The sequence below is a fragment of the Mus musculus genome, chromosome 4, assembly GCF_000001635.26.
Source record: "Mus musculus strain C57BL/6J chromosome 4, GRCm38.p6 C57BL/6J".
NCBI classification, from domain to species: Eukaryota; Metazoa; Chordata; class Mammalia; order Rodentia; family Muridae; genus Mus; species Mus musculus.
The window spans coordinates 115289106-115315323 of NC_000070.6; the positions used below are offsets into that span (position 1 = coordinate 115289106).

Consider the following 26218-nt stretch of genomic DNA (forward strand, 5'->3'; position numbering starts at 1 on the left):
TTTTAAATGGGGTTATTTGTTTCTTTGTGGTCTGACTCTTGACCTCAAGCTGTATTACAGAGCAATGGTGATAAAAACTGCATTGCATTGGTACAGAAACAGTCAAGTAGATCAATGAAATAGAATTGAAGACCCAGAAATGAACCTACACACATATGGTCACTTGATATTTGACAAAGGATCTAAAATTAGCCAGTGGAAAAAAAGACAGCATTTTCAACAAATGGTGCTGGTTCACCTCGAGTTCAGCATGTAGAATAATGCAAATTGACCCAGTCTTATCTCCATGTACAAAGTTCAAGTCCAAGTAGGTCAAGGACCTCCACATTAAACTAGATACACTGAAACTAATAGAGGAGAAAGTGGAGAAGAGCCTCCAACACATGGGCACAGAGAAAATTTTCCTGAACAGAGCACCAAAGGCTCATGCTCTAAGATCAAGAATCAACAAATGGGACCTCATAAAATTGCACAGCTTCTGTAAGGGAAAGACACTGTCAATAGGACAAAACAGCAACCAACAGATAGGGAAAAGATCTTTAGCAATTCTTCATTTCTAAACAGGTTCCTAGATTTGGCCTACCCAAGGGCTGAGTACTTCCTCCTAGGCAATAACTTTGAATACATTTGCTAAAACTGGAGAGCAGTGAGGTGCAAGGAAATCTGCTCTGTGGAAGGACCAACAGGTACTTTTAGTACATTGCAATATAGTTTGTTTTGTAATTTAATTCAGATATGAAGAGTTAAAGGTTTTGTTTCTGTACCAAGTCCTGTGCTAAAAGTTAAAACGGAAATCTATCTTCCAGTAGTTCAATGACAAAAACAAAATTGTCTTTTCTATTGTAAGAATCAAGTACCTGCACTTGGGACAGACAACATCTTTTCTTCATTCTTGCACTCCTTCATTTACTGAGTGGTTTGTGAAATGTTCCAGTTCCTGGCACTGCCCTGGGCCTGAACTATGGCATGTTCTTGAAGAAAACTCTAATAATACTATAGAGGGCAAGTTCCTCTTTATACATACAGGCTCCAAGTGCCTGCTGCTTGCCATTCTGTCTTCCCATCATTTGCTCCCACCCCTTGCCAGTCTGTCCTCATCCTCGCTTTGGCTTGCTCACTGGTACTTCCTTCTACCACCCTTCTGTGGATTCTCCCATATCCCTACCTCTAGATTCCCCACTTGCTTGTCTTTCCAGCTATCTCCTACATGCTTGAGTGCCAATGTCCTCCTCACTTCTGACCACCTCTCTCCCCACCACCTGCCTGCCCTGCTCCCTTGTCTTTCCCTCTCTGTTGTTATGTGGACATCCCAGTTTGCTATTATGAACTAACGCCGTTTTCATGGAGTAAACAGCATGTACTTAGTTTTCCATATTTGCAGGTCGGGTGTTTATATTAGTTTTCCCTGAATAAAAAGTGGTTTTTTCTTCAGAAGTTCTCAGGATAAATCACTCTCTCTCATCTTCTAGCTCCTAGAGCTTTGTGCTCAAGGCAAAGTAGGTTAGGCCCACCAAGAGTCATCTCTTGTAACTGAAGTCAACTAATTATAGTCATTATTCACAGCAGAACTAAACTAATTTTTAATTGAATGGTTGGGTAATTCACCACAGTCATGGTGAACTTAAAAGCTAAGCATGACAGTTCACACTTATTCACTTGTTATGATTCATCCCTTTGAAACTACTTAATCTGCAAACGTAGATTTGGTGGATACCCAACCAGCCTGAGGTTATTTTTGACATGAAATACAGCAGGCATACTTCTTCCAACTGTGGTATATAACACTAAAAACACACTAACTTTACTGCCAAAATAATGCGAAAGTCATGTCATGGTCCCCCTTCTCCTTGGTGTTCTGTGACTTTCATATTGTGATATTAAAGAAATTAACATATCTTAATTTATATGCTAATGATGTTGAGTGGAAGAACAAATGTTAGTATACATGACCATATTTTCAAGAATATGGAATGACTGGCCTTTACACACTTGTTTTTTCTACTGGTCACAAGGTTACAGTAGTATTTAGAACCATTACTTTCACTATCTGCTCCATGCTCCCTTTGATTTTAGAAGGTTCCTCAGTAGGTTGTCTTGTCTTTGCATAGTGGAATAACTCAAACCTTCATCCTCTGAAGGTCTGGGGTGCTCAAAATCCTGCTTGAATTGGGTTGTTGTCATTTTCAACTTTCTTTAGAGGACGGGTGTGTTAAAGGATAGAAGATGCTCAATGATGATTCTGTGCTCCAGACATTCTTTCCCTTCCTTCTTTGGTAAGGACTTTACCAAGGTCATCCTGAAAAAAATCAGAATCAATTATCAAGCAATATAGTAGTTCTCTTTGAATCCGGGGCACAAGTGCTCTAAATCCCGGGTACTGGTCTTAACATCAGGGTCAATAAAATAGTGGTTGGAATTAAATGGAAGTTTTTCTCCCATTTGACCCTTTAGGCCATTTGACAACATGAATTTTGGACAGGGAGACATTTTATTTCTGGTTCAGCTGCTAAGGGTAGCAGGAAGTATATGCCATTCTTATTTCTATCCCTTGATTTCTGTACCCAGGTTGCCTGGTTGTGGGGAAAATAGTGACATACTGGACATTGATGTTTTTTATTTTTTATAAAATATATTTTGGTTATATTAATTCCTAAGTTCACATCAGTTCCAAAGTACATTGCTCTCCCACAGGTGAAAAATTCCTGAACAAAACACCAATGGTTTGTGCTGTAAGATCAAGAATCAACAAATGGGACCTCATAAAATTGCAAAGCTTCTGTAAGGCAAAGGACACTGTCAATAAGACAAAAAGGCAACCAACAGATTGTGAAAAGATCTTTACCAATCCTAAATCCGATAGGGGGCTAATATCCAATATACATAAAGAACTCAAGAAGTTGGACTCCAGAAAACCAAATAAACCTATTAAAAAATTGGGTACAGAGCTAAACAAAGAATTCTCAACTGAGAAATACCAAGTGGCCGAGAAGCACCTAAAGAAATGTTCAACATCCTTAGTTATCAGGAAAATGCAAATCAAAACAACCCTGAGATTCCACTTCACACCAGTCAGAATGGCTAAGATCAAAAACTCAGGTGAAAGCAGATGCTGGCAAGGATGTGAAGAAAGAGGAACACTTCTCCATTGCTGGTGGCATTGAAAACTGGACAAAGTACTACTGGAGGATCCAGCAATACCACTCCTGGGCATATATGCAGAAGATGCTCCAACATATAATGACACGTGCTCCACTATGCTCATAGCAGCCTCATTTATAATAGCCAGAAGCTGGAAAGAACCCAGATGTCCCTCAACAGGGAATGGATACAAAAAATGTGGTACATTTATGCAATGGAGTATTGTGCAGCTATTAAAAACAATGAATTTGTGAAATTCTTAGGCAAATGGATGGCTCTGGAGGATATCATCCTGAGTGAGGTAACCCAATCACAAAAGAACACACATGGTATGCATTCACTGATAAGTGGATATTAGCCTAAAAGCTCGAAATACTCAAGAAACAATTTGCAAAACATGAAACTCAAGAAGAAGGAAAACCAAAGTGTGAATACTTCTTAGAAGGGGGAACAAAATGTCCATGGAAGGAATACAGAAACAAAGTGTTGAGCAGATACTGAAGGAATGACCATCCAGAGACTGCCTCACCTGGGGATCCATCCCATATACAACCACCAAACCCAGACACTATTGTGGATGACAACAAGAGCTTGCAGACATGACGCTGATACAGCTCACTCCTGAGAGTCTCTGCTAGTGCCTGACAAATACAAAAGTGGATGCTCACAGCTATCCATTGGATGGTGTACAGGGTCTCCAATGAAGGATCTAGAGAAAGTACCCAAGGAGCTGAAGGGGTTTGCAGCCCCATAGGAAACACAACATGATCTAACCAGTACCCTCAGAGATCCTTCGGACTATACCACCAGCCAAAGAAAACACATGGTGGGAATCTGGCTCTAGCTGCATCTGTAGCAGAGTCTGGCCTAGTCAGTCATCAATGAGAGGAGAGGCTCTTGGTCCTGTGAATGTTCTATGCCCCAGTATAGGGGAATGCCAGACCCAGGAAGCAGCAGTGTGTGGGTTGGTGAACAGGGGAATGGGGTAAAGGGTAAAGGGGGTTGGAGGGAAAACCAAGAAAGGGGATAACATTTGAAATGTAAATAAGGAAAATATCTAAGAAAAAAAGAAAGAAAGAAAGTTAGAGAAGTGAAAAAAAAAAAAGAACATTGCCCTCCAGCTAGTACTATACATCAAAAACTGTTCAAAAGTTATTTCTCTGATTGTGAGACTCATAGCTGAGAAAGATATACTCAATAATCAGCAAAGGAGAAAAGACTCAACAGACATCAAAGGACTGATATGGCAGTCATGGTCATTGGATTTTCCCCTACCTAGGAGAATATTAATTTGAACTCAGTCCAAGTTCAAGCTTCATTACTTCCCAGTCAGTTATCCCACTTTAATAGAGGACACCCTGTGAGTTCAGGAGATGAACTGATATTATAATTAAGACATGGGGAACAGATGTTCTCATTTCAGCACAGCACAGAAGGCAACAGGTGGCTTGCTGTGGTGGGAGAACTGGGTTCTGATGGTGCCAAGTGGCATTGGTTTCTGTTGCTTATATTCTTGAGCTTGCCTCTTGCCATCTGGTTATCTCTGGTGTTAACTGGCTTTGCTGTCTCTGACTGGAGCCTGCCCCTCCTGTGAGCCTGTGAGCCTGATTGTGACTGGCAGGGCACGGTGATGGTGGCTGGAGCACAGGATCTGCCCCCAGGTGCAACTGTGGAGTGGAAGCTTAGTTTAGGTTTTATACCCAAAGCTAAAGATCAGAGCCATTAGCACCAAACAAGAGAGAACATACTGGCTGAATGTAGTGTAGCTCACCTTTGATCCCAGCACTGAGGAGGCAGATCCAGAAGGACCTCTGTGAGTTTGAGGCCAACCTGGTCTACAGTGTGAGTTCTAGAACACTCAGGGCTACACAGTGAGACCCAGTCTCAAACAAACAAACAAACAAACAAACAAACAAACAGCAGCCCCCCACACACCAAAGAGTGCTCTCTCATTTCATTATGTAACTAATTATTTTCTTTAAAAATGTCCATTTTGGCAAAAACAATGGAAACAGGCAACTTTGGGAGGTTGGTGGTGGAGGATCCTCTAGAGTGTACCAGAGACCTAGGAGGTGATAGACTCTCCGGACTCAATTGGAGGGAACTTGGATGAAGTGCTCTACAGTGGGGAGGGGGAACTTGGACAGTTTACCTCCAATGGAGGGACAGGACATCAAGTAGAGGGATGGGGTTGCCATCCCACAGTCAAAAACTCTGTCACAGAATTGTTTCTGTCTGAAGGAACTGCAGGGACAAAAATGGAGAAAAGCATGAGAGAAAGGAGGACCAGTGACAGGCCCAAGTGGGATCCAGCTCAAGTGGAAGCCCAGGGCCCTGATGAGGTCACTGATGCTGTGGTGTGCTTGCAGACAGGAGCCTAGCATTGCTGCCTTCTGAGAGGGCCAACAAGCAGCTGAAAGAGTGAGATGCAGATATTTTCACCCAAGTAATGGACAGAAGCCAGAGACCCCTGTGGTTGAATTGGGGAAAAGCTGGAAGCTGAGGAGGAAAGTGGCCCCATGGAAAGACCAACAGTCTTAACTGACCTTGACACCCAAGATTTCTCAGACACTGAACCACCAACCATATGAGGCCCCTGACAGATACATGTACAGCAGAGGACTGCTGGGTCTGGGTTCAATCAGAGAAGATGTACCTAACCCTCAAGAGACTTGAGGCCCCAGGACTTGAGTGGAGAGGCCTGGTGGGATGAGGTGGGGTGGGGATAACCTCTTGGAGGTATGGGATGGGGAGCAGTCAGGAGCAGACCAGGAGGGAGATGAAGTCTGGACTGTAAACAAAGATTAAAGAATGAAAATAAGCCAGGCGTAGTGGTACACACCTTTCATCCCAGCACTCGGGAGGCAGAGGCAGGTGGATTTCTGAGTTCAAGGCCAGCCTGGTCTACAAAGTGAGTTCCAGGACAGTCAGGGCTATACAGAGAAACCCTGTCTCAAAAAAACCAAAAAAAAAAAAAAAAAAAAGAATAAAAATAAATAAGTTTATTTTTTTAAAATGTTCATTTTATTCGTGTTATCTGCCCATTCTTGTACAATTACTATGTGGTTTAGGAGAAAAATCAGTATGTTTAGTGGTTTTAAAACGCAGAAATATTAATGTGTATAGATTTTTTTCTTTAAAAAGGTCACATAAGCGTTATTTATTTATTTATTTATTTATTTATTTATTTATTTTTGCCTGGTTGGTGGTTCAGTGTCTGAGAGATCTCGGGAGTCTGGGTCAGTTGAGACCGCTGGTCTTCCCATGGGGCCGCCCTCCTCCTCAGCTTCTTTCAGCTTTTCCCCAATTGGATCACAGGGGTCCCCGGCTTCTGTCATTGGTTGGGTATAAATATCTGTATTTTTTCTTTGACACTAAGCTTTTAAATTTCTCCTAGGCATTTCTGTTAATGCTATTAATAATTTCACAGGTAAATAATTACATTAAGTTCTCTGTCTATGTAGTTTCTACAAGGGACTTGTTCATTTTGGAATAACAAAAATCAAAATGTAACTAAAAATTTAAAAAAAAAGGGTTTATCTGAGATATTTGGCTTTTGGAGAGCCATAAATGTAACCGAGTAATATAAAACTGCACTGGTTATATGCCCCAGTACAGGGGAATGCCAGGGCCAAAAAGGGGGAATGGGTGGGTAGGGGAGTGGGGGTGGGTGGGTATGGGGGACTTTTGGTATAGCATTGGAAATGTAAATGAGCTAAATACCTAATAAAAAATGGAAAAAAAAGAAACAAAACAAACAAAAAACCTCCACTGGCATCAAATTCAACTTTTCCAAACTTGAAAGAACACACTGATGTGATCTATCTACAGGAAAAAAGCCTCAATTGCTAACCTGGGAACAGGCTGACCCTAAGCTGTTAAATTTCTCCTAGGCATTTCTGTTAATGCTATTAACCCTACCTTTGCCCTTGGCAAATAAAATAAATCAGGAAGCACATTTATTTCTTTTTAAATGGTAGTTTCTGAAACTGAACTCGGACATGCTCAGCCTTAAGCTTTATACATTTCATTTCCGTCATTCTCCAAATTAGTCAGTATTTATTAGTCATCATAGAAGCCACAGACCTGTACACCATTCTATATAATACATAAGGACATATGATGGTAGCTACAATTTTATTAATATGTAAATTCATAGCCTATACTCAATTCTACACTCCACTTTAATTTTTTTTATTTTATGTGTATAAATATTTCGACTGCATGTGTGTCTGTGCCAGAAGAGAGCATCATATTGCTTGGATCTGAAGTTACAGATGGTAATGAGCTGCCATGTGGGTACTGGGAATCAAACCCAGATCCACTGGAAGAGCAGCCAGTGCTCTTAACCACCAAGCCATCTCTCCACCCCCACCCCCAATCCCGTACACTCTGTTTTATTTTTATTTTTGTAAGGTTTCCTAAAGTGCTCCAGAATTCTCAGTGAACATTGGGTTCACTGACTACACATACACATCCACAAGGCTTGCCATATATCTTCTCATACAAGCTGTTCTGGATAGTGAGAGAGCCACTATTGTGCCAATGTGTAGGGTAAATAACGTACCATATCTTCTTGCCACTTGAAACACCGAAAAAGTATAATTGACATAGAATGATCCTGTTATAATCAGAGCTTCTACATGGACCAATTGCTCAGCCTAGTCCTTGCTTTTTCCACATTAATGGTTAACATTAATTCTTTTTTTTTTTTTTTTGACCCAGAATGCCTGGCTGCAAATCTTGTTATCTGAAACATCCCTAGGTTTACTTCAGATTGAGATGTTTAATTTTTTAGGTTGTTTTGTAGGATAGTTAGGAGAGAAAATAAGTACTGATGGTTACTTTAAACAAAATATGTTCGGCTCATATATGTCATTATAAGACTGAGTTTGAAAAACTCAAGATGAAAAATTGGGGGTATTGAGTGAATTCAGATGTGTATAGTTGCATGTCTTCTGACCCAGTTCAGAATTCAAAGAAGAGAGAAAACAAATGTGAGGTGTAAGGCAAAGAAGAATGTGTGTTAGAAAAAAGTATTTGGGAAGGTGATAAAGCAGGGCAAGCGGTGGCCTCAGGAGAGATGGCTTTTGTAGAACTCTTTATGAAGTGTCTTTTGTTTTTGAACTTTCCTGGTTAATCTTAGAAAATTATTTTAACAGTCCACCATATGCTTTTGTTTTTCCCTTCTATGGTAGACATTTGTGGTGGTTTAAATGATAAATGTCCTCCATAGGCTCAGATTTTTTGAAAAAGTGGTTTGTGCTTGGTGGTGTGGTTTGGGGAGGTGGTGAAGCCTTTTGAGGGGAAATGTATCACTCATAGTGGAATTTGAGAATTCAGAGCTTCACCCCACTTCCCCCCTCTCAGCTTTATGCTTGTAGCTGAAGATATGAATTCTCTGATTCTTGCTCTATCCACCATGCTTCCCTGCCATGATAGACATGAATCTCTCTGGAACCATAAGTGCAAATGAATTCCATGGAAGGAGTTACAGAGACAAAGTTTGGAGCTGAGACGAAAGGATGGACCATCTAAAAACTGCCATATCCGGGGATCCATCCCATAATCAGCTTCCAAATGCTGACACCATTGCATACACTAGCAAGACTTTGCTGAAAGGACCCAGATATAGCTGTCTCTTGTGAGACTAGGCTGGGGCCTAGCAAACACAGAGGTGGATGCTCACAGTCAGCTATTGGATGGATCACAGGGCCCCCAATGGAGGAGCTAGAGAAAGTACACAAGGAGCTAAAGGGATCTGCAAACCTATAGGTGGAACAACAATATGAACTAACCAGTACCCCGGAGCTCTTGACTCTAGCTGCATATGTATCAGAAGATGGCCTAGTCGGCCATCACTGGAAAGAGAGGCCCATTTGGTCGTGCAAACTTTATATACCTCAGTACAGGGGAAGGCCAAGGCCAAGAAGTGGGAGTGGGTGGGTGGGGGAGTGGGTGGGGAGCGTGTGGGGGACTTTTGGGATAACATTGAAAATGTAAATGAAATAAATACCTAATAAAAATTGTCTTGGTCACTATATTTTATCATAGCAGCAGAAAATAACTAACACATTTCATTCCTCTAACACGACCTAAGTAACTTTTATTGCAGCAATACTGTTTTCTGCCATTGATCACAAGACTGTCAGTTCAATAAATATTTGTGGAATTTGTTTAACAGTAGGAAGAAAACCACAGCATATATTATTAGATATCTAGAAAGGGATTAAGATCTCATGTTAACAAAAGAAGACACTGAGCTCAGGGAAGTAAAGTTGCTGTCTGTGTATGTAGTGAAGCTGACATTGGTTTTAAGCTTTCTGAATCCAATTTCAATGCATCTCTCACAATCACAATCACTGTAAGTCATGATTGGATGGTGAATGCAACAAGACCAGGGGGGTATGTCAGAGGGTCCTAGTAGAGACAGCTTGGACTTCCTGTAGGAAATCCTACTACATGCTTTCAATTGAGTTTTTGAGTTTTTCCCACCTAAACCCTCAATTTACTTATTTATCATAATTTTTCATCCCTAAAAACTTAGAAACAGTACAAAATCCACTTCTAACAAACTTTTAATAAACTAAACCATGAACTCCTTGAATTCATCTTCTACCAGCTCTTTCTGTAAATATTTCAAATATTTACACAAATATTTGTGAACTGTTTGGATAAAGTGACACCACTATTACCTAATATGTCTTTCATTTCATTGCTCCCCAAAGAGGCTGTTCAGGTCCATCAACCCTGGTCTTGAAATCAAGCTCTGCTCACACCCCTCTCCCTCCCCCAAGTAGGTGGGGCAACCCTCCTGGGGTTTGCAGACAGGAGGGTGTTCATTGAAAGTGAAGGAGAGTTGGTGATCCAGAAGCTGTTGTATCATGAGTGCCTCTGCTCTGAGCTCCATCAGATTCCCAGGAAGCATCTCTGAGTACCTTCAAGTAGCCTCTGTGCTCAGCCTGCTCCTGCTGCTCTTCAAGACAGCCCAGCTCTACCTGCACAGGCAATGGCTACTCAGCAGTACTCAGCAGTTCCCATCCCCACCTTCTCACTGGCTCTTTGGACACAAGGTAGGAAGGAAAGAGATGGGTGGGTGGGAGAGCAGGGAAGATGAGGCTTTCAGAGAATAAGCATCAAACTTACAAAACAGAGCTTGTTATAAAACAAGCACAGGTTCTTCATGGGACAGCAGGCTCAGGATGGGATACATCTCAGGCTGGGCTCACTCCAGCAACAGGGACTCACAGATCAAAAGAGCCTGGTCTTGCTATTGGCAGCTAAGAGCTGCTCATTTATGCAGATCTGTCATCTGTTCTAAGAGCCCCAGACTCAGGAGCTTGTGGTTGGTCCTACCCAAGCCTTTTTATTTCCAGGCTGAGCAACACCTACAGCCTCACCTGTTCTAAATAAGCTAGGCTTCTCAGAGCTTCCCTGCCCCCATTTCTCTGTCATCCTCTTTCCCTGGCACAGAGCTTGTCTGAGAACATGGCTACAGGTTTGGTAGAATCTGTCCTGTGTATAGTAACAACAGGCAGGAATCACAGGAGGTGCCTAGTGCCCTAAAGGGACTCACTTTACTATTGGGTAAAAAGACTAACCCTATATGTTTACTTAGACTGAAAAGAGCTGCCACAGTAAATGATTTTAGGTTGAAATCCTGAGGGTCAAAAGAGTGGTTTTTCAGATGTGAGGGACCACTGCTAGAGATGTGCTGTTATTCAAAGTTTGTTTATTTATGGGTCCTCCTCCTGCATACCCTGTAGTGTGTGCTCCATGTTGCTAAGTGCACTGCATACCTCAGCGCCCAACCAAGATCCTCACACAATTGTACAGTCTCCATAAATGTAAGAAAAAAGCAGCCTAGGGTCTGGGGAGGGCTTAAAGTGTCACCTCTGAGGGGATGGAGACAGAACTAGGTCAAAGGTTGCAGAGAGGAGCACATGACAAGGGTTACATATTGACCACATTTAAAAGGAGATATGAGTATGTGGAATTTGAGCCACAGCTGAGGTTCTGGGGCCAGATTCTGGGAACTACAGCTTCATCTAACAGGCCCACAGCATATGGTCATATCAGTTCCTAGAAGAGGGCAAAGGTTTGGATGACACCATAGATTAGGCCATCAAGCTCTGTTCTAGTCCTAGGTTCTGTTAAGTCATCTTCACTGTATCCCTGTGGTTGTTCTTCCCTTTATTTAGAACCAATAACTAAAACAAAAGAGCTTTCAAATCTTACTCTGGAGGTTTTGTTTGTTTGGTTTTTATTTTGTTTTTGTTACACAATGTCTTGCAAGGTAGCCCAGGCTGGCCTTGAACTCACTATGTAGCCTATATTGGCCTTGTACCAGCAGAGATCTTCAGGCTTCATCCTCCCAAGTGTGTGTTAGGATTACAAACATAAATCACCACATGTGGCATGAAGTACTGTCAGTGATTCATTTTTCTACTGATATCAGATCTTAAAGGACCAGGACCTTCAAGATATTCTAACTAGGATTAAGAATTTCCCAAGTGCCTGTCCACAGTGGCTCTGGGGAAGCAAAGTGCGCATTCAAGTGTATGACCCTGACTACATGAAGCTGATTCTGGGGAGATCAGGTGAGAGTGAAACGCCCTCACCTACCATTGTGTATTTTCTATTCTGGGTTTATGCCTGAGTCCATGAAGTTACAGGAAGAAGTGATGGTTCAGTTACTAATGCCAAAACAGTACCTTTCATTTTTCCTAGCATATGCTCAGCAATATTTATTTAATACTTGTTTGTACTTACTACTGTAACTTTAAAAGAGTAGTATGAGTTCATTTCACTTACCTTTTTTGAACTAAATGGGGGTGATCAGTTATATATAAAAGTAAATTTCATATGTATAGTGACTTGAGTTTGAATCTTCTAATTGTTTCTGTTCTGTATCATAGATAACCAAGCCACTGCAGTAAAACCAACCACAAGGATTTTATTCTTCAGAGTGGAGGACATAGTATAATCTATGTTGCTTGCTAATTTACCACTCTAATCCTGGGGATGACTAGCTCCTGATGCAGGGAGGTTGTATTCCTAAGCAAACTGTCAAGGTGGATAGAAGGGGATGGAAGACAATGGGAGCTAGCAGGAGGCAAACTGGCAAGGGGCAGTTATCAAGATTTCATCTCCCTCTCTGATCTCATCTGCAGTCATCTTTGTTTCTAATTAATGTCTCCCCTTTTTTTCAGACCCAAAAGCTAATGGTTCCTACAGATTTCTAGCTCCCTGGATTGGTATGTACATATAAGTGTCAATTGTGGTCACTCTTTACTTGAGTTTGTCAAGATTGTCACCTTGACTCACTGAGCAATGGGAACAATCTTCAAGATGTAATGTTGCATTTAACCTAGTTTCTCTTCTAATCAGACATTAACCTCCTCCGTGTGTGTCTGTGTCTCCTATTTACAAACATTCTCAGCCTGACATGTACGTCCTTCCCTCACTATTTTGAATCTTTATCCTGTAGCTTTCATGGTCTCATCATATGTACCAGGCCAACTGGGGAAAAGGTGTTGAAAAATATTAGGCTTTTCCCATTTGTCTTCCTGTTCCTCCAGATCTTCAATGTTTGACTCTCCAAACTACCCCCAGTCTTCTAATCCCATTGTTCATACACTCATTTCACACAGCCATCTCTGTGCAGGGCGTGGTTTGCTTATGCTGGATGGACAGACATGGTTTCAGCACCGACGAATGTTGACCCCAGCTTTCCACTATGACATTCTGAAGCCTTATACGGAAATCATGGCAGACTCTGTTCGTGTAATGCTGGTGAGTCTTGTGTGTGTGTGTGTGTGTCCCCTCTCTCTCTTTGTCTTTCACTCTGATGCCTACAACCCATTCACAACACAAACTCAGATTCTACTCTTTACAATAATTCCATCAGACACAGTCACATGGAATAACAATCCATAATGTGAAATAGGTTCCACAAAAGTCAATGCCACAGAGAAGAACAGTATGGGGTGGGAGGGAAATGGGGTAAGGGGAGAGGAGAGGAGAGGAGAGGAGAGGAGAGGAGAGGAGAGGAGAGGAGAGGAGAGGAGAGGAGAGGAGAGGAGAGAAGAAAAGAGAAATCATAGTGTGTACATGGCCAATTCTAACAGCATGCTTGATAAATGGTGAATCTTGCAGGACAACAATGCTAGCTGTCTCTCTCCTGGTATATCTTGGGTATGGAAGTTTTAGTGACCAGGGCTACTCCCCAAAATGTCACTCTGTTCTGGGTCTCAGAGCTTCTACATAATTGAAAGATACTCACAGTAAAATGCACACCAGAGCCATATTCACACAGACAAATGTGATGTACCACCATACCTCTCATGACTCTAATTTCTGACTTTATAGTGTTCATTAAACTTTTGATGAATGAGAAAGAGTTAAAGATCAAAAATTATTCCCATTAGAAACACATGGGCTGGCCCATGGGCTTTCCTCTCATTAACTATTTTATTCTCATATTTGAGTTTCCATTAGTTCTTTCAAGTTTCATTCATCTACCAGAAATATGAAGAGTTCTCTTATGTACCTTTCATCAAGTAAAAAGTTATAACTGATTTACAAAATTCAAAGTGAAGATATGTTTAATTTTAATTTTTCCCCTGAGAAATGGGTATGAGTTATTTATTCACACTTAATTTTCTAAAAGATGTCTGTACTAGTCACTTCTTGTTGATATGATTTTAGACCTGAGAAGAGGTGTAAAAGTGGAGAAAGCATGAGGAGTTGTTTCATGATCCCAACTAGGAAGAGAGAAAGAGGAAGACCAACACTGCCTTGACTTTCTCTTTTTCCCTTTCTATTTAGTCTAGAACCCTGACCCAGGGAGTTGTTGTGTTCCCATTCAAAGAAGTTCTTACTCCCTAAGTTGATTCTACTAATGCCTACACAGAGACACTCAAAGGTGTGCCTCAGTCTTTTCTTTTCTTTCTTTTTTTTTTGAAGGGGAGGGCTAAAGTGTATTTATTTATTATTATAATTTTATTATTTAAAGCAATGATTATTTGTTTTATCATCTGAAATTTATTCGAAATAGCAGCAGAGGCATTGTCTTCATGCTGCCACACAGAGACACAAACACAGATATAGCACAATATTCAGATTTAGCCCAAGTACATTCCTTTTGAGGCTCATTTATATATCTCCCTATGTCATAGCATATCATTTAAATAATGGATATTTTCAATGCTAATTCCTTTGTTGACTTTCTCAAAATGTTCTGCATATATTTTCAGGACTCCAATACATACAGCATGTTTCTTTCCTTCTGACACGTTTGCAAAAATAGTATCTTCTGCAGCAGGGTAAAGCTTAGACCCAGATGTTAACCCTGGAAACATGATATTTGATCCACTAAGTACAAGTTTAATGACTCTTTTATTAATCCACTGTTGTGATAAGATAAAAGAATATGAAATCATCCTAAGGTTGGATTTTAAAAGACAGTAATTCTCCATTTACTGTAAAGATTTCTGTGTTTTCATAGTTTTTGAAAATGAGCCAGGATGAAGGGGACAATGATAGGGGAGGGCCTGAAACATGAAGGAAATTGAATTAGGAAGAGTCCAGCACAATGAAAAACAGCATTGACAGTTGGAGTTGTGTCGTTCTTAAAGCAATCCTTAAATTTAAGTATGTTTTAATCATATTCTTCCCCTCCTCCAAGTCCTTTTAGACCCTCTCCCTGTCCCTACCCACTCAACTTCAAGTTATTTTTCAAAATCAAACAAAAACCTTTTATAACATCAAACCCCCAAACCAAGAAAACAAAATAACCCCCCAAACCCCCATCAAATTGTAACCAAGTAAAGGCATATACACACATACACCACACACAAACACACACACACACACACACACACACACACACACACACACACACACACACACACACACAGACACACACCATGGAGCCTGTTATATGTTGGTCAAGTATTTCTAAACATAAGACCTACCATGGAGTAGTTGGTATACCCAGTGTCACTTTGGTTACAGAAAACTATTTTCCCTCTCTCAGTAGGCAAAAATGACAGTTGTTAACCTTTACTCTACTGTCTAGGATTTCATTCATTCATTCATTCATTCATTCATTCATTCATCCAATTAAAAAATATATATAACAGAATAAAATAACATAAAGCAAAAACTAGCTGCATATGTTTCAGAAGATGACCTAGTCGGCCATCAGTGGAAAGAGAGGCCCATTGGTCTTGCAAACTTTATATGCCTCAGTACAGGGGAACGCCAGGCCAAGAAGTGGAAGTGGGGGAAGGGCAGTGGGGGAGTGTTTGGGGGACTTTTGGGGTATCATTGGAAATGTAAATGAAGAAAATACCTAATTAAAAATTAATAAAAAAAGAAAAATAAAGAAATCAAGAAATCACAAAGGGAGATTACCCTGGAGATAGAAAACCTAGAAAAGAGATCAGGCGTCATAGACACAAGCATCCCCCAAACAAACAAACAAACAAACAAACAAACAACAAAAAAGATAAAGCAAAAACTATAACATGGAATGTGGACAAAACAAACCAACAGAAGAGAAAGTGCCCAAGAGAAGGCACAAGATCTATCTCTTCCCTTTAGTCCTTTACTCTATATCTACCCTCTGTAGTTTTATGGGTTGTAGATTGATTATCATTGACTTCACAACTAATATACACACATAAGAAAATACATATGTTTGTCTTCTTGGTAGTTCCATCTTCTGGGTAGTTCCATCCATTTGCCTGAAAACTTCATGGTGTCATTATTTTAGTGGCTGAGTAATACTTCATTGTGTGAATGTACATTTTAATCATCCTTTCTTCTGTTGAAAGACATCTAAATTGTTTCCAAATTCTGGCTATTATGAATAAAGCAGCAATGGACATGGTTAAGCAAGTGTCTCTGTGGCAGGATGAAGCATTCTTTGGGTATATGCCTAAGAGTGGAATACCTGGATCTTGAGGTAGATCAATTCCTATCTTCTTGAGGAACTATCACACTGCTTTCCATAGTGGCTTTACAAGTTTGTACTCCCACCAGCTATGGATGACTGTTCCCTTTATTCCACATCATTACCAGCATGAGTTTTCACTTGTTTTTTGGTCTAAGCCACTCTTTTATTATATTATTATTAGATATTTTCTTTATTTGCATTTCAAATGTTATCCCCTTTCCTGGTTTCCCCTCCAAAAACCCCTATCCTCTTCCCCTCCCCCTGCTCACCAACCCACCTACTCCTGCTTCCCTCTAATGGCATGCCCCTACACTGGGGTATCAAGCCTTCTCAAGACCAAGGGTCTCTCCTCCCACTGATGTCTAACAAGGCCATCCTCTGCTACATATACAGCTGGAGCCATGGGTTCCTCCATGCGTACTTTTTGGGTGGTGGTTTAGTCCCAGGGAGTTATGGGGGTACTGGGTGGTTCATATTGTTGTTCCTCCTATGGGGCTGCAAGCTCCTTTAGCTCCTTTGGTCCTTTCTCCAGCTCCTCCTCTGGGAACCTTGTGCTCAGTCCAATGATTGCTGAGAGCATCCATCTATGTATTTGTTAGGCACTGGCAGAGACTCTCAGGAGACAGTTATATCAGGCTCCTGTCAGCAAGCACTTGTTGGCATCTGCCATAGTGTCTGAGTTTGGTGACTGTATATGGGATGGATCCTTTAGGTATAAGATGGAATCTCAAAATAGCTTTATTTTGCATTTCTTTGATAGCTAAGGATGTTGGACATTTCTTTAAATGTTTCTCAGCCATTTGAGTTTTCCTTATTGAGATTTTTTTTTTAGGTATGTACCCATTTTAATTGGGTTATTCACTTTTTGACACCTAGCTTCTTAAGTTCTTCGTATATCTTAAGTATTAGCTCCCTATTTGATGTATAGTTTGTAAGAATCTTTTCCCATTCTGTACACTACCATCTTATCCAAATGATTGTGTCCTTTGCCATGCAGCAGCTTCTCAGGTTCATGAGGTCTCATTTATTAATTGTTGATCTTAGTGCCTGTGCTAAGAGTGCTCTGATCAGAGAACCTTTTCCTGTGCCAATAAATTCAAGGGTATTTCCCATTTTCTATTCTATAAAATACAGTGTGATTGTTTTTTAGGTTGAGATCTTTGATACACTTGAAGTTGAGTTTTGTGTAAGGTGGTAAGTATGGATCTATTTGGATTCTTCTACATGCAGCCATCCAGTTTGTCCAGCACCATTTGTTGAAGGTGCTGTCTTTGTTCTGGTGTGTGTTTCTGGCATATATATAGGAAAAGTCAGGTGTTCATAGGTATGTAGATCTCTGTTCATGTCTTTTTTTCCTTTGATTTAAGTTTTATTGCATTATGGTGAGAAAAGATTCATAATTTCAATTTATCTGGATTTGTTAACATTTAAAAACATACTTGAGTAAATAGACTTACATCACAGTCTTCTTTCCCTTTTGTACCCCAACTCCTCCCAGAGAGCCCCCACTTCAAAACCTGCAATATCTTTAGTTTTTTTAATCAAAGTCACTAAAATTTATAAAATATTTTATCAATAAAAATGAGTATTATAAAACTTGTTCTCTATATAGCAACAATCAATTGAACAATTTTATGTAGATGTTTGTCTATAGCAATACTGAAAATACATATGTTTTATTCAATGTAAATTTCAAATAGCTCCAATTATATTAACTGTATATTTTAAAATAATATATCAGTATTAGTTTTTAATTAACATAAATAGATAAAATCTCTTTGTTTATTTGTTTTTTTTGTTTATAGTAGAGCTTAAAATCTTGGCTCTTACTGTGGTATAAACACAAAATAAGAACAGTTTTTGGACAGTGGAGTTCATAGGCTATACTGGAATGTCTCTTACATCACCAAAGGATTTTACCTCCATAGTAGATAAGCTAAGAGTTGACAGTTCTGCTGCACCAAAGAATGAACTGTAGGCATGATTTTTGGATACAGATTTCCTGCTATGGTGAAAGCTATTTGACTTAAGTGATTGCTGTTTTTCTCAGCCCACAAGGAACAGGTTACATTCATTTAAGAAATAGTGTGTGTATTAAGATGGTCTATCCATGAAGTCATTCATCAATTGTTTCAATGAACAATGGTTCTGCTTATAGGGTAGCACAGACATTAGGTGATGGTAAGGTTCTGTTTCATTGGCTGTGATGATTTTGAAAAGCATTCATCTCATAATAAGAGTAACTTATAAGGTCCTCTTCTTCAAAATTGATACAATAATTATAAATTTCAAGCAAAGCATTCTGTCTCATTCTTTGATGTTCTCTTACAAGCCACCTCCCAAATTAATCACCTACATTTCTTTTTTTTCCATTTTTTCCATTTTTATTCGGTATTTAGCTCATTTACATTTCCAATGCTATACCAAAAGTCCCCCATACCCACCCACCCCCACTCCCCTACCCACCTACTCTCCCTTTTTGGCCCTGGCGTTCCCCTGTACTGGGGCATATAAAGTTTGCAAGTCCAATGGGCCTCTCTTTCCAGTGATGGCCGACTAGGCCATCTTTTGATACATATGCAGCTAGAGTCAAGAGCTCCGGGGTACTGGTTAGTTCATAATGTCGTTCCACCTATAGGGTTGCAGATCCCTTTAGCTCCTTGGCGACTTTCTCTAGCTCCTCCATTGGGAGCCCTGTGATCTATCCATTAGCTGACTGTGAGCATCCACTTCTGTGTTTGCTAGGCCCCGGCATAGTCTCACAAGAGACAGCTACATCTGGGTCCTTTCAATAAAAACTTGCTAGTGTATGCAATGGTGTCAGCGTTTGGATGCTGATTATGGGGTGGATCCCTGGATATGGCAGTCTCTACATGGTCCATCCTTTCGTCTCAGCTCCAAACTTTGTCTCTGTGTGGGAAGCCGCCCTCACATTTGCCATTATAAGATGGCGCTGACAGCTGTGTTCTAAGTGGTAAACATAATCTGCACACGTGCAGGGGCAGTTTTCCCGCCATGTGTTCTGCCTTTCTCGTGACGACAACTCGGCCAATGGGCTGCAGCCAATCAGGGAGTAATACGTCCTGGGCAGACGATAATTCTCCTTAAAGGGGACGGGGTTTCGCCATTCTCTCTCTTGCTCTTGCACTCTTGCACTCTTGCTCTCTGGCTCCTGAAGATGTAAGCAATAAAGCTTTGCCACAGAAGATTCCGGTTTGTTGCTTTCTTCCTGGCCGATCGCGAACGCGTGTAAGATCTCTGTAACTCCTTCCATGGGTGTTTTGTTCCCAATTCTAAGGAGGGGCATAGTGTGCACACTTCAGTCTTCATTCTTCTTGAGTTTCATGTGTTTAGCAAATTGCATCTTATATCTTGGCTATCCTAGGTTTGGGGCTAATATCCACTTATCAGTGAGTACATATTGTGTGAGTTCCTTTGTGAATGTGTTACCTCACTCAGGATGATGCCCTCCAGGTCCATCCATTTGCCTAGGAATTTCATAAATTCATTCTTTTTAATAGCTGAGTAGTACTCCATTGTGTAGATGTACCACATTTTCTGTATCCATTCCTCTGTTGAGGGGCATCTGGGTTCTTTCCAGCTTCTGGCTATTATAAATAAGGCTGCTATGAACATAGTGGAGCATGTGTCCTTCTAACAAGTTGGAGCATCTTCTGGATATATGCCCAGGAGAGGTATTGCTGGATCCTCCGGTAGTACTATGTCCAATTTTCTGAGGAACTGCCATACTGATTTCCAGAGTGGTTGTACAAGCCTGCAAACCAACCAACAATGGAGGAGGGTTCCTCTTTCTCCACATCCACGCCAGCATCTGCTGTCACCTGAATTTTTGATCTTAGCCATTCTGACTGGTGTGAGGTGGAATCTCAGGGTTGTTTTGATTTGCATTCCCCTGATGATTAAGGATGTTGAACATTTTTTCAGGTGCTTCTCTGCCATTCGGTATTCCTCAGGTGAGAATTCTTTGTTCAGTTCTGAGCCCCATTTTTTAATGGGGTTATTTGATTTTCTGAAGTCCACCTTCTTGAGTTCTTTATATATGTTGGATATTAGTCCCCTGTCTGATTTAGGATAGGTAAAGATCCTTTCCCAATTTGTTGGTGGTCTTTTTGTCTTATTGACGGTGTCTTTTGCCTTGCAGAAACTTTGGAGTTTCATTAGGTCCCATTTGTCAATTCTTGATCTTACAGCACAAGCCATTGCTGTTATGTTCAGGAATTTTTCCCCTGTGCCCATATCTTCAAGGCTTTTCTCCACTTTCTCCTCTATAAGTTTCAGTGTCTCTGGTTTTATGTGAAGTTCCTTGATCCACTTAGATTTGACCTTAGTACAAGGAGATAAGTATGGATCGATTCGCATTCTTCTACACGATAACAACCAGTTGTGCCAGCACCAATTGTTGAAAATGCTGTCTTTCTTCCACTGGATGGTTTTAGCTCCCTTGTCGAAGATCAAGTGACCATAGGTGTGTGGGTTCATTTCTGGGTCTTCATTTCTATTCCATTGGTCTACTTGTCTGTCTCTATACCAGTACCATGCAGTTTTTATCACAATTGCTCTGTAGTAAAGCTTTAGGTCAGGCAAGGTGATTCCACCAGAGGTTCTTTTATCCTTGAGAAGACTTTTTGCTATCCTATGTCTTTTGTTATTCCATATGAATTTGCAAATTGCTCCTTCTTTTTTTTTCCATTTTTTATTAGGTATTTAGCTCATTTACATTTCCAATGCTATACCAAAAGTCCCCCATATCCACCCACCCCCACTCCCCTGCCCACCCACTCCCCCTTTTTGGCCCTGGTGTTCCCCTATACTGGGGCATATAAAGTTTGCAAGTCCAATGGGCCACTCTTTCCAGTGATGGCCGACTAGGCCATCTTTTGATATATATGCAGCTAGAGTCAAGAGCTCCGGGGTACTGGTTAGTTCATAATGTTGTTCCAACTATAGAGTTGCAGATCCCTTTAGCTCCTTGGCTACTTTCTCTAGCTCCTCCATTGGGAGCCCTATGATCCATCCATTAGCTGACTGTGAGCATCCACTTCTGTGTTTGCTAGGCCCCGGCATAGTCTCACAAGAGACAGCTACATCTGGGTCCTTTCGATAAAATCTTTCTAGTGTATGCAATGGTGTCAGCGTTTGGATGCTGATTATGGGGTGGATCCCTGGATATGGCAGTCTCTACATGGTCCATCCTTTCATCTCAGCTCCAAACTTTGTCTCTGTAACTCCTTCCATGGGTGTTTTGTTCCCAAATCTAAGGAGGGGCATAGTGTCCACACTTCAGTCTTCATTCTTCTTGAGTTTCATGTGTTTAGCAAATTATATCTTATATCTTGGGTATCCTAGGTTTGGGGCTAATATCCACTTATCAGTGAGTACATATTGTGTGAGTTTCTTTGTGAATGTGTTACCTCACTCAGGATGATGCCCTCCAGGTCCATCCATTTGCCTAGGAATTTCATAAATTCATTCTTTTTAATAGCTGAGTAGTACTACATTGTGTAGATGTACCACATTTTCTGTATCCATTCCTCTGTTGAGGGGCATCTAGGTTCTTTCCAGCTTCTGGCTATTATAAATAAGGCTGCTATGAACATAGTGGAGCATGTGTCCTTCTTACCAGTTGGGGCATCTTCTGGATATATGCCCAGGAGAGGTATTGCTGGATCCTCCGGTAGTACTATGTCCAATTTTCTGAGGAACCGCCAGACTGATTTCCAGAGTGGTTGTACAAGCCTGCACTCCCACCAACAATGGAGGAGGGTTCCTTTTTCTCCACATCCACGCCAGCATCTGCTGTTACCTGAATTTTTGATCTTAGCCATTCTGACTGGTGTGAGGTAGAATCTCAGGGTTGTTTTGATTTGCATTTCCCTGATGATTAAGGATGTTGAACATTTTTTCAGGTGCTTCTCTGCCATTCGGTATTCCTCAGGTGAGAATTCTTTGTTCAGTTCTGAGCCCCATTTTTTAATGGGGTTATTTGATTTTCTGAAGTCCACCTACTTGAGTTCTTTATATATGTTGGATATTAGTCCCCTATCTGATTTAGGATAGGTAAAGATCCTTTCCCAATCTGTTGGAGGTCTTTTTGTCTTATTGACGGTGTCTTTTGCCTTGCAGAAACTTTGGAGTTTCATTAGGTCCCATTTGTCAATTCTCGATCTTACAGCACAAGCCATTGCTGTTCTGTTCAGGAATTTTTCCCCTGTGCCCATATCTTCAAGGCTTTTCCCCACTTTCTCCTCTATAAGTTTCAGTGTCTCTGGTTTTATGTGAAGTTCCTTGATCCACTTAGATTTGACCTTATTACAAGGAGATAAGTATGGATCGATTCGCATTCTTCTACACGATAACAACCAGTTGTGCCAGCACCAATTGTTGAAAATGCTGTCTTTCTTCCACTGGATGGTTTTAGCTCCCTTGTCGAAGATCAAGTGACCATAGGTGTGTGGGTTCTTTCTGGGTCTTCAATTCTATTCCATTGGTCTACTTGTCTGTCTCTATACCAGTACCATGCAGTTTTTATCACAATTGCTCTGTAGTAAAGCTTTAGGTCTGGCATGGTGATTCTGCCAGAAGTTCTTTTATCCTTGAGAAGACTTTTTGCTATCTTAGGTTTTTTGTTATTCCAGACAAATTTCCAAATTGCTCCTTCCAATTCGTTGAAGAATTGAGTTGGAATTTTGATGGGGATTGCATTGAATCTGTAGATTGCTTTTGGCAAGATAGCCATTTTTACAATGTTGATCCTGCCAATCCATGAGCATGGGAGATCTTTCCATCTTCTGAGATCTTCTTTAATTTCTTTCTTCAGAGATTTGAAGTTTTATCATACAGATCTTTCACTTCCTTAGTTAGAGTCACGCCAAGATATTTTATATTATTTGTGACTATTGAGAAGGGTGTTGTTTCCCTAATTTCTTTCTCAGCCTGTTTATCCTTTGTATAGAGAAAGGCCATTGACTCGTTTGAGTTTATTTTATATCCAGCTACTTCACTGAAGCTGTTTATCAGAGTTAGGAGTTCTCTGGTGGAATTTTTAGGGTCACTTATATATACTATCATATCATCTGCAAAAAGTGATATTTTGACTTCCTCTTTTCCAATTTGTATCCCCTTGATTTCCTTTTGTTGTCGAATTGCTCTGGCTAATACTTCAAGTATTATGTTGAAAAGGTAGGGAGAAAGTGGGCAGCCTTGTCTAGTCCCTGATTTTAGTGGGATTGCTTCCAACTTCTCACCATTTACTTTGATGTTGGCTACTGGTTTGCTGTAGATTGCTTTTATCATGGTTAGGTATGGGCCTTGAATTCCTGATCTTTCCAAGACTTTTATCATGAATGGGTGTTGGATCTTGTCGAATGCTTTTTCTGCATCTAATGAGATGATCATGTGGTTTTTGTGTTTGAGCTTGTTTATATAATGGATTACACTGATATATTTTCGTATATTAAACCATCCCTGCATCTCTGGAATAAAATCTACTTTGTCAGGGTGGATGATTGCTTTAATGTGTTCTTGGATTCTGTTCTCGAGAATTTTATTGAGGATTTTTGCATCGATATTCATAAGGGAAATTGGTCTGAAGTTCTCTTTGTTGGATCTTTCTGTGGTTTAGGTATCAGAGTAATTGTGGCTTCATAGAATGAGTTGGGTAGACTTCCCTCTACTTCTATTTTGTGGAATAGTTTGTGCAGAACTGGGATTAGATCTTCTTTGAAGGTCTGGTAGAACTCTGCACTAAACCCATCTGGTCCTGGGCTTTTTTTGGCTTGGAGACTATTAATGAATGCTTCTATTTCTTTAAGGGATATGGGACTGTTAGATCGTTAACTTGATCCTGATTTAACTTTGGTACCTGGTATCTGTCTAGAAATTTGTCCATTTCTTCCAGGTTTTCCACTTTTGTTGAGTATAGCCTTTTGTAGAAGGATCTGATGGTGTTTTGGATATCTTCAGGATCTGTTGTTATGTCTCCCTTTTCATTTCTGATTTTGTTAATTAGGATGTTGTACCTGTGCCCTCTAGTGAATCTAGCTAAGGGTTTATCTATCTTGTTGATTTTCTAAAAAAAACCAACTCCTCGTTTGGTTAATTCTTTGAATAGTTCTTCTTGTTTCCACTTGGTTGATTTCACCCCTGTGTTTGATTATTTCCTGCCTTCTACTCCTCTTGGGTGACTTTGCTTCCTTTTTTCTAGAGCTTTTAGATGTGTTGTCAAGCTGCTAGTATGTGCTCTCTCCCGTTTCTTCTTGGAGTCACTCAGAGCTATGAGTTTCCCTCTTAGAAATGCTTTCATTGTGTCCCATAGGGTTGGGTATGTTGTGGCTTCATTTTCATTAAACTCTAAGCAGTCTTTAATTTCTTTCTTTATTTCTTCCTTGACCAAGGTATCATTGAGAAGAGTGTTGTTCAGTTTCCACATGAATGTCCGCTTTCCATTATTGATGTTGTTATTGAAGATCAGCCTTAGTCCATGGTGGTCTGATAGGATACATGGGACAATTTCAATATTTTTGTATCTGTTGAGGCCTGTTTTGTGGCCAATTATATGGTCAATTTTGGAGAAGGTCCCGTGAGGTGCTGAGAAGAAGGTATATTCCTTTTGTTTTAGGATAAAATGTTCTGTAGATATCTGTCAGATCCATTTGTTTCATAACTTCTGTTAGTTTCACTGTGTCCCTGTTTAGTTTCTGTTTCCACGATCTGTCCATTGATGAAAGTGGTGTGTTGAAGTCTCCCACTATTATTGTGTGAGGTGCAACGTGTGCTTTGAGCTTTACTAAAGTGTCTTTAATGAATGTGGCTGCCCTTGCATTTGGAGCGTAGATATTCAGAATTGTGAGTTCCTCTTGGAGGATTTTACCTTTGATGAGTATGAAGTGTCCTTCCTTGTCTTTTTTGATAACTTTGGGTTGGAAATCAATTTTATCTGATATTAAAATGGCTACTCCAGGTTGTTTCTTCAGACCATTTGCTTGGAAAATTGTTTTCCAGCCTTTCACTCTGAGGTAGTGTCTGTCTTTTCCCCTGAGATGGGTTTCCTGTAAGCAGCAGAATGTTGGGTCTTGTTTGTGTAGCCAGTCTGTTAGTCTATGTCTTTTTATTGGGGAGTTGAGACCATTGATATTAAGAGATATTAAGGAAAAGTAATTGTTGCTTCCTGTTATTTTTGTTGTTAAAGTTGGCATTCTGTTCTTGTGGCTGTCTTCTTTTAGTTTTGTTGAGGGATTATCTTCTTGTTTTTCTAGGGCGTGGTTCCCGTCCTTGTATTGGTTTTTTTCTGTTATTATCCTTTGAAGGGCTGGATTCGTGAAGAGATAATGGGTGAATTTAGTTTTGTCGTGGAATTCTTTGGTTTCTCTATCTATGGTAATTGAGAGTTTGGCTGGGTATAGTAGTCTGGGCTGGAATTCGTGTTCTCTTAGTGTCTGTATAACATCTGTCCAGGCTCTTCTGGCTTTCATAGTCTCTGGTGAAAAATCTGGTGTAATTCTGATAGGCTTTCCTTTATATGTTCCTTGACCTTTTTCCCATACTGCTTTTAGTATTCTATCTTTATTTAGTGCATTTGATGTTCTGTTTATTATGTGTCGGGAGGAATTTCTTTTCTGATCCAGTCTATTTGGAGTTCTGTAGGCTTCTTGTATGTTCATGGGCATCTCTTTCTTTAGATTTGGGAAGTTTTCTTCAATAATTTTGTTGAAGATGTTTGCTGGTCCTTTGAGTTGAAAATCTTCATTTTCATCCTCTCCTATTATGCATAGGTTTGGTCTTCTCATTGTGTCCTGGATTTCCTGGATGCTTTGAGTTAGGATCTTTTTGCATTTTCCATTTTCTTTGATTGTGGTGCCGATGTTCTCTATGGAATCTTCTGCTCCTGAGATTCTCTCTTTCATCTCTTGTATTCTGTTGCTGATGCTGGCATCTATGTTTCCAGATTTCTTTCCTAGGGTTTCTATCTCCAGCGTTGCCTCACTTTGGGTTTTCTTTATTGTGTCTACTTCCCTTTTTAGGTCTAGTATGCTTTTGTTCATTTCTATCACCTGTTTGGATGTGTTTTCCTGTTTTTCTATAAGGACTTCTACCTGT

General features: G+C 40.3%; 1 protein-coding gene and 1 pseudogene across 1 annotated transcript in view; one reads left to right on the plus strand and one right to left on the minus strand.

Moving 5' to 3' along the window:
- Positions 1-9940: 9940 nt before the first annotated feature.
- Positions 9941-26218, plus strand: part of Cyp4a12a (cytochrome P450, family 4, subfamily a, polypeptide 12a) — a 33770-nt gene continuing 17492 nt past the window's right edge. Inside the window, exons 1-4 of the mRNA NM_177406.3 lie at positions 9941-10211; positions 11597-11738; positions 12351-12395; positions 12806-12933. Of these exons, the coding sequence (NP_803125.2) occupies positions 10023-10211; positions 11597-11738; positions 12351-12395; positions 12806-12933 (504 nt within the window). The 5' untranslated portion in view covers positions 9941-10022. The remainder of the gene's footprint in view (positions 10212-11596; positions 11739-12350; positions 12396-12805; positions 12934-26218) is intronic.
- Positions 14313-14618, minus strand: Gm52675 (annotated as a pseudogene).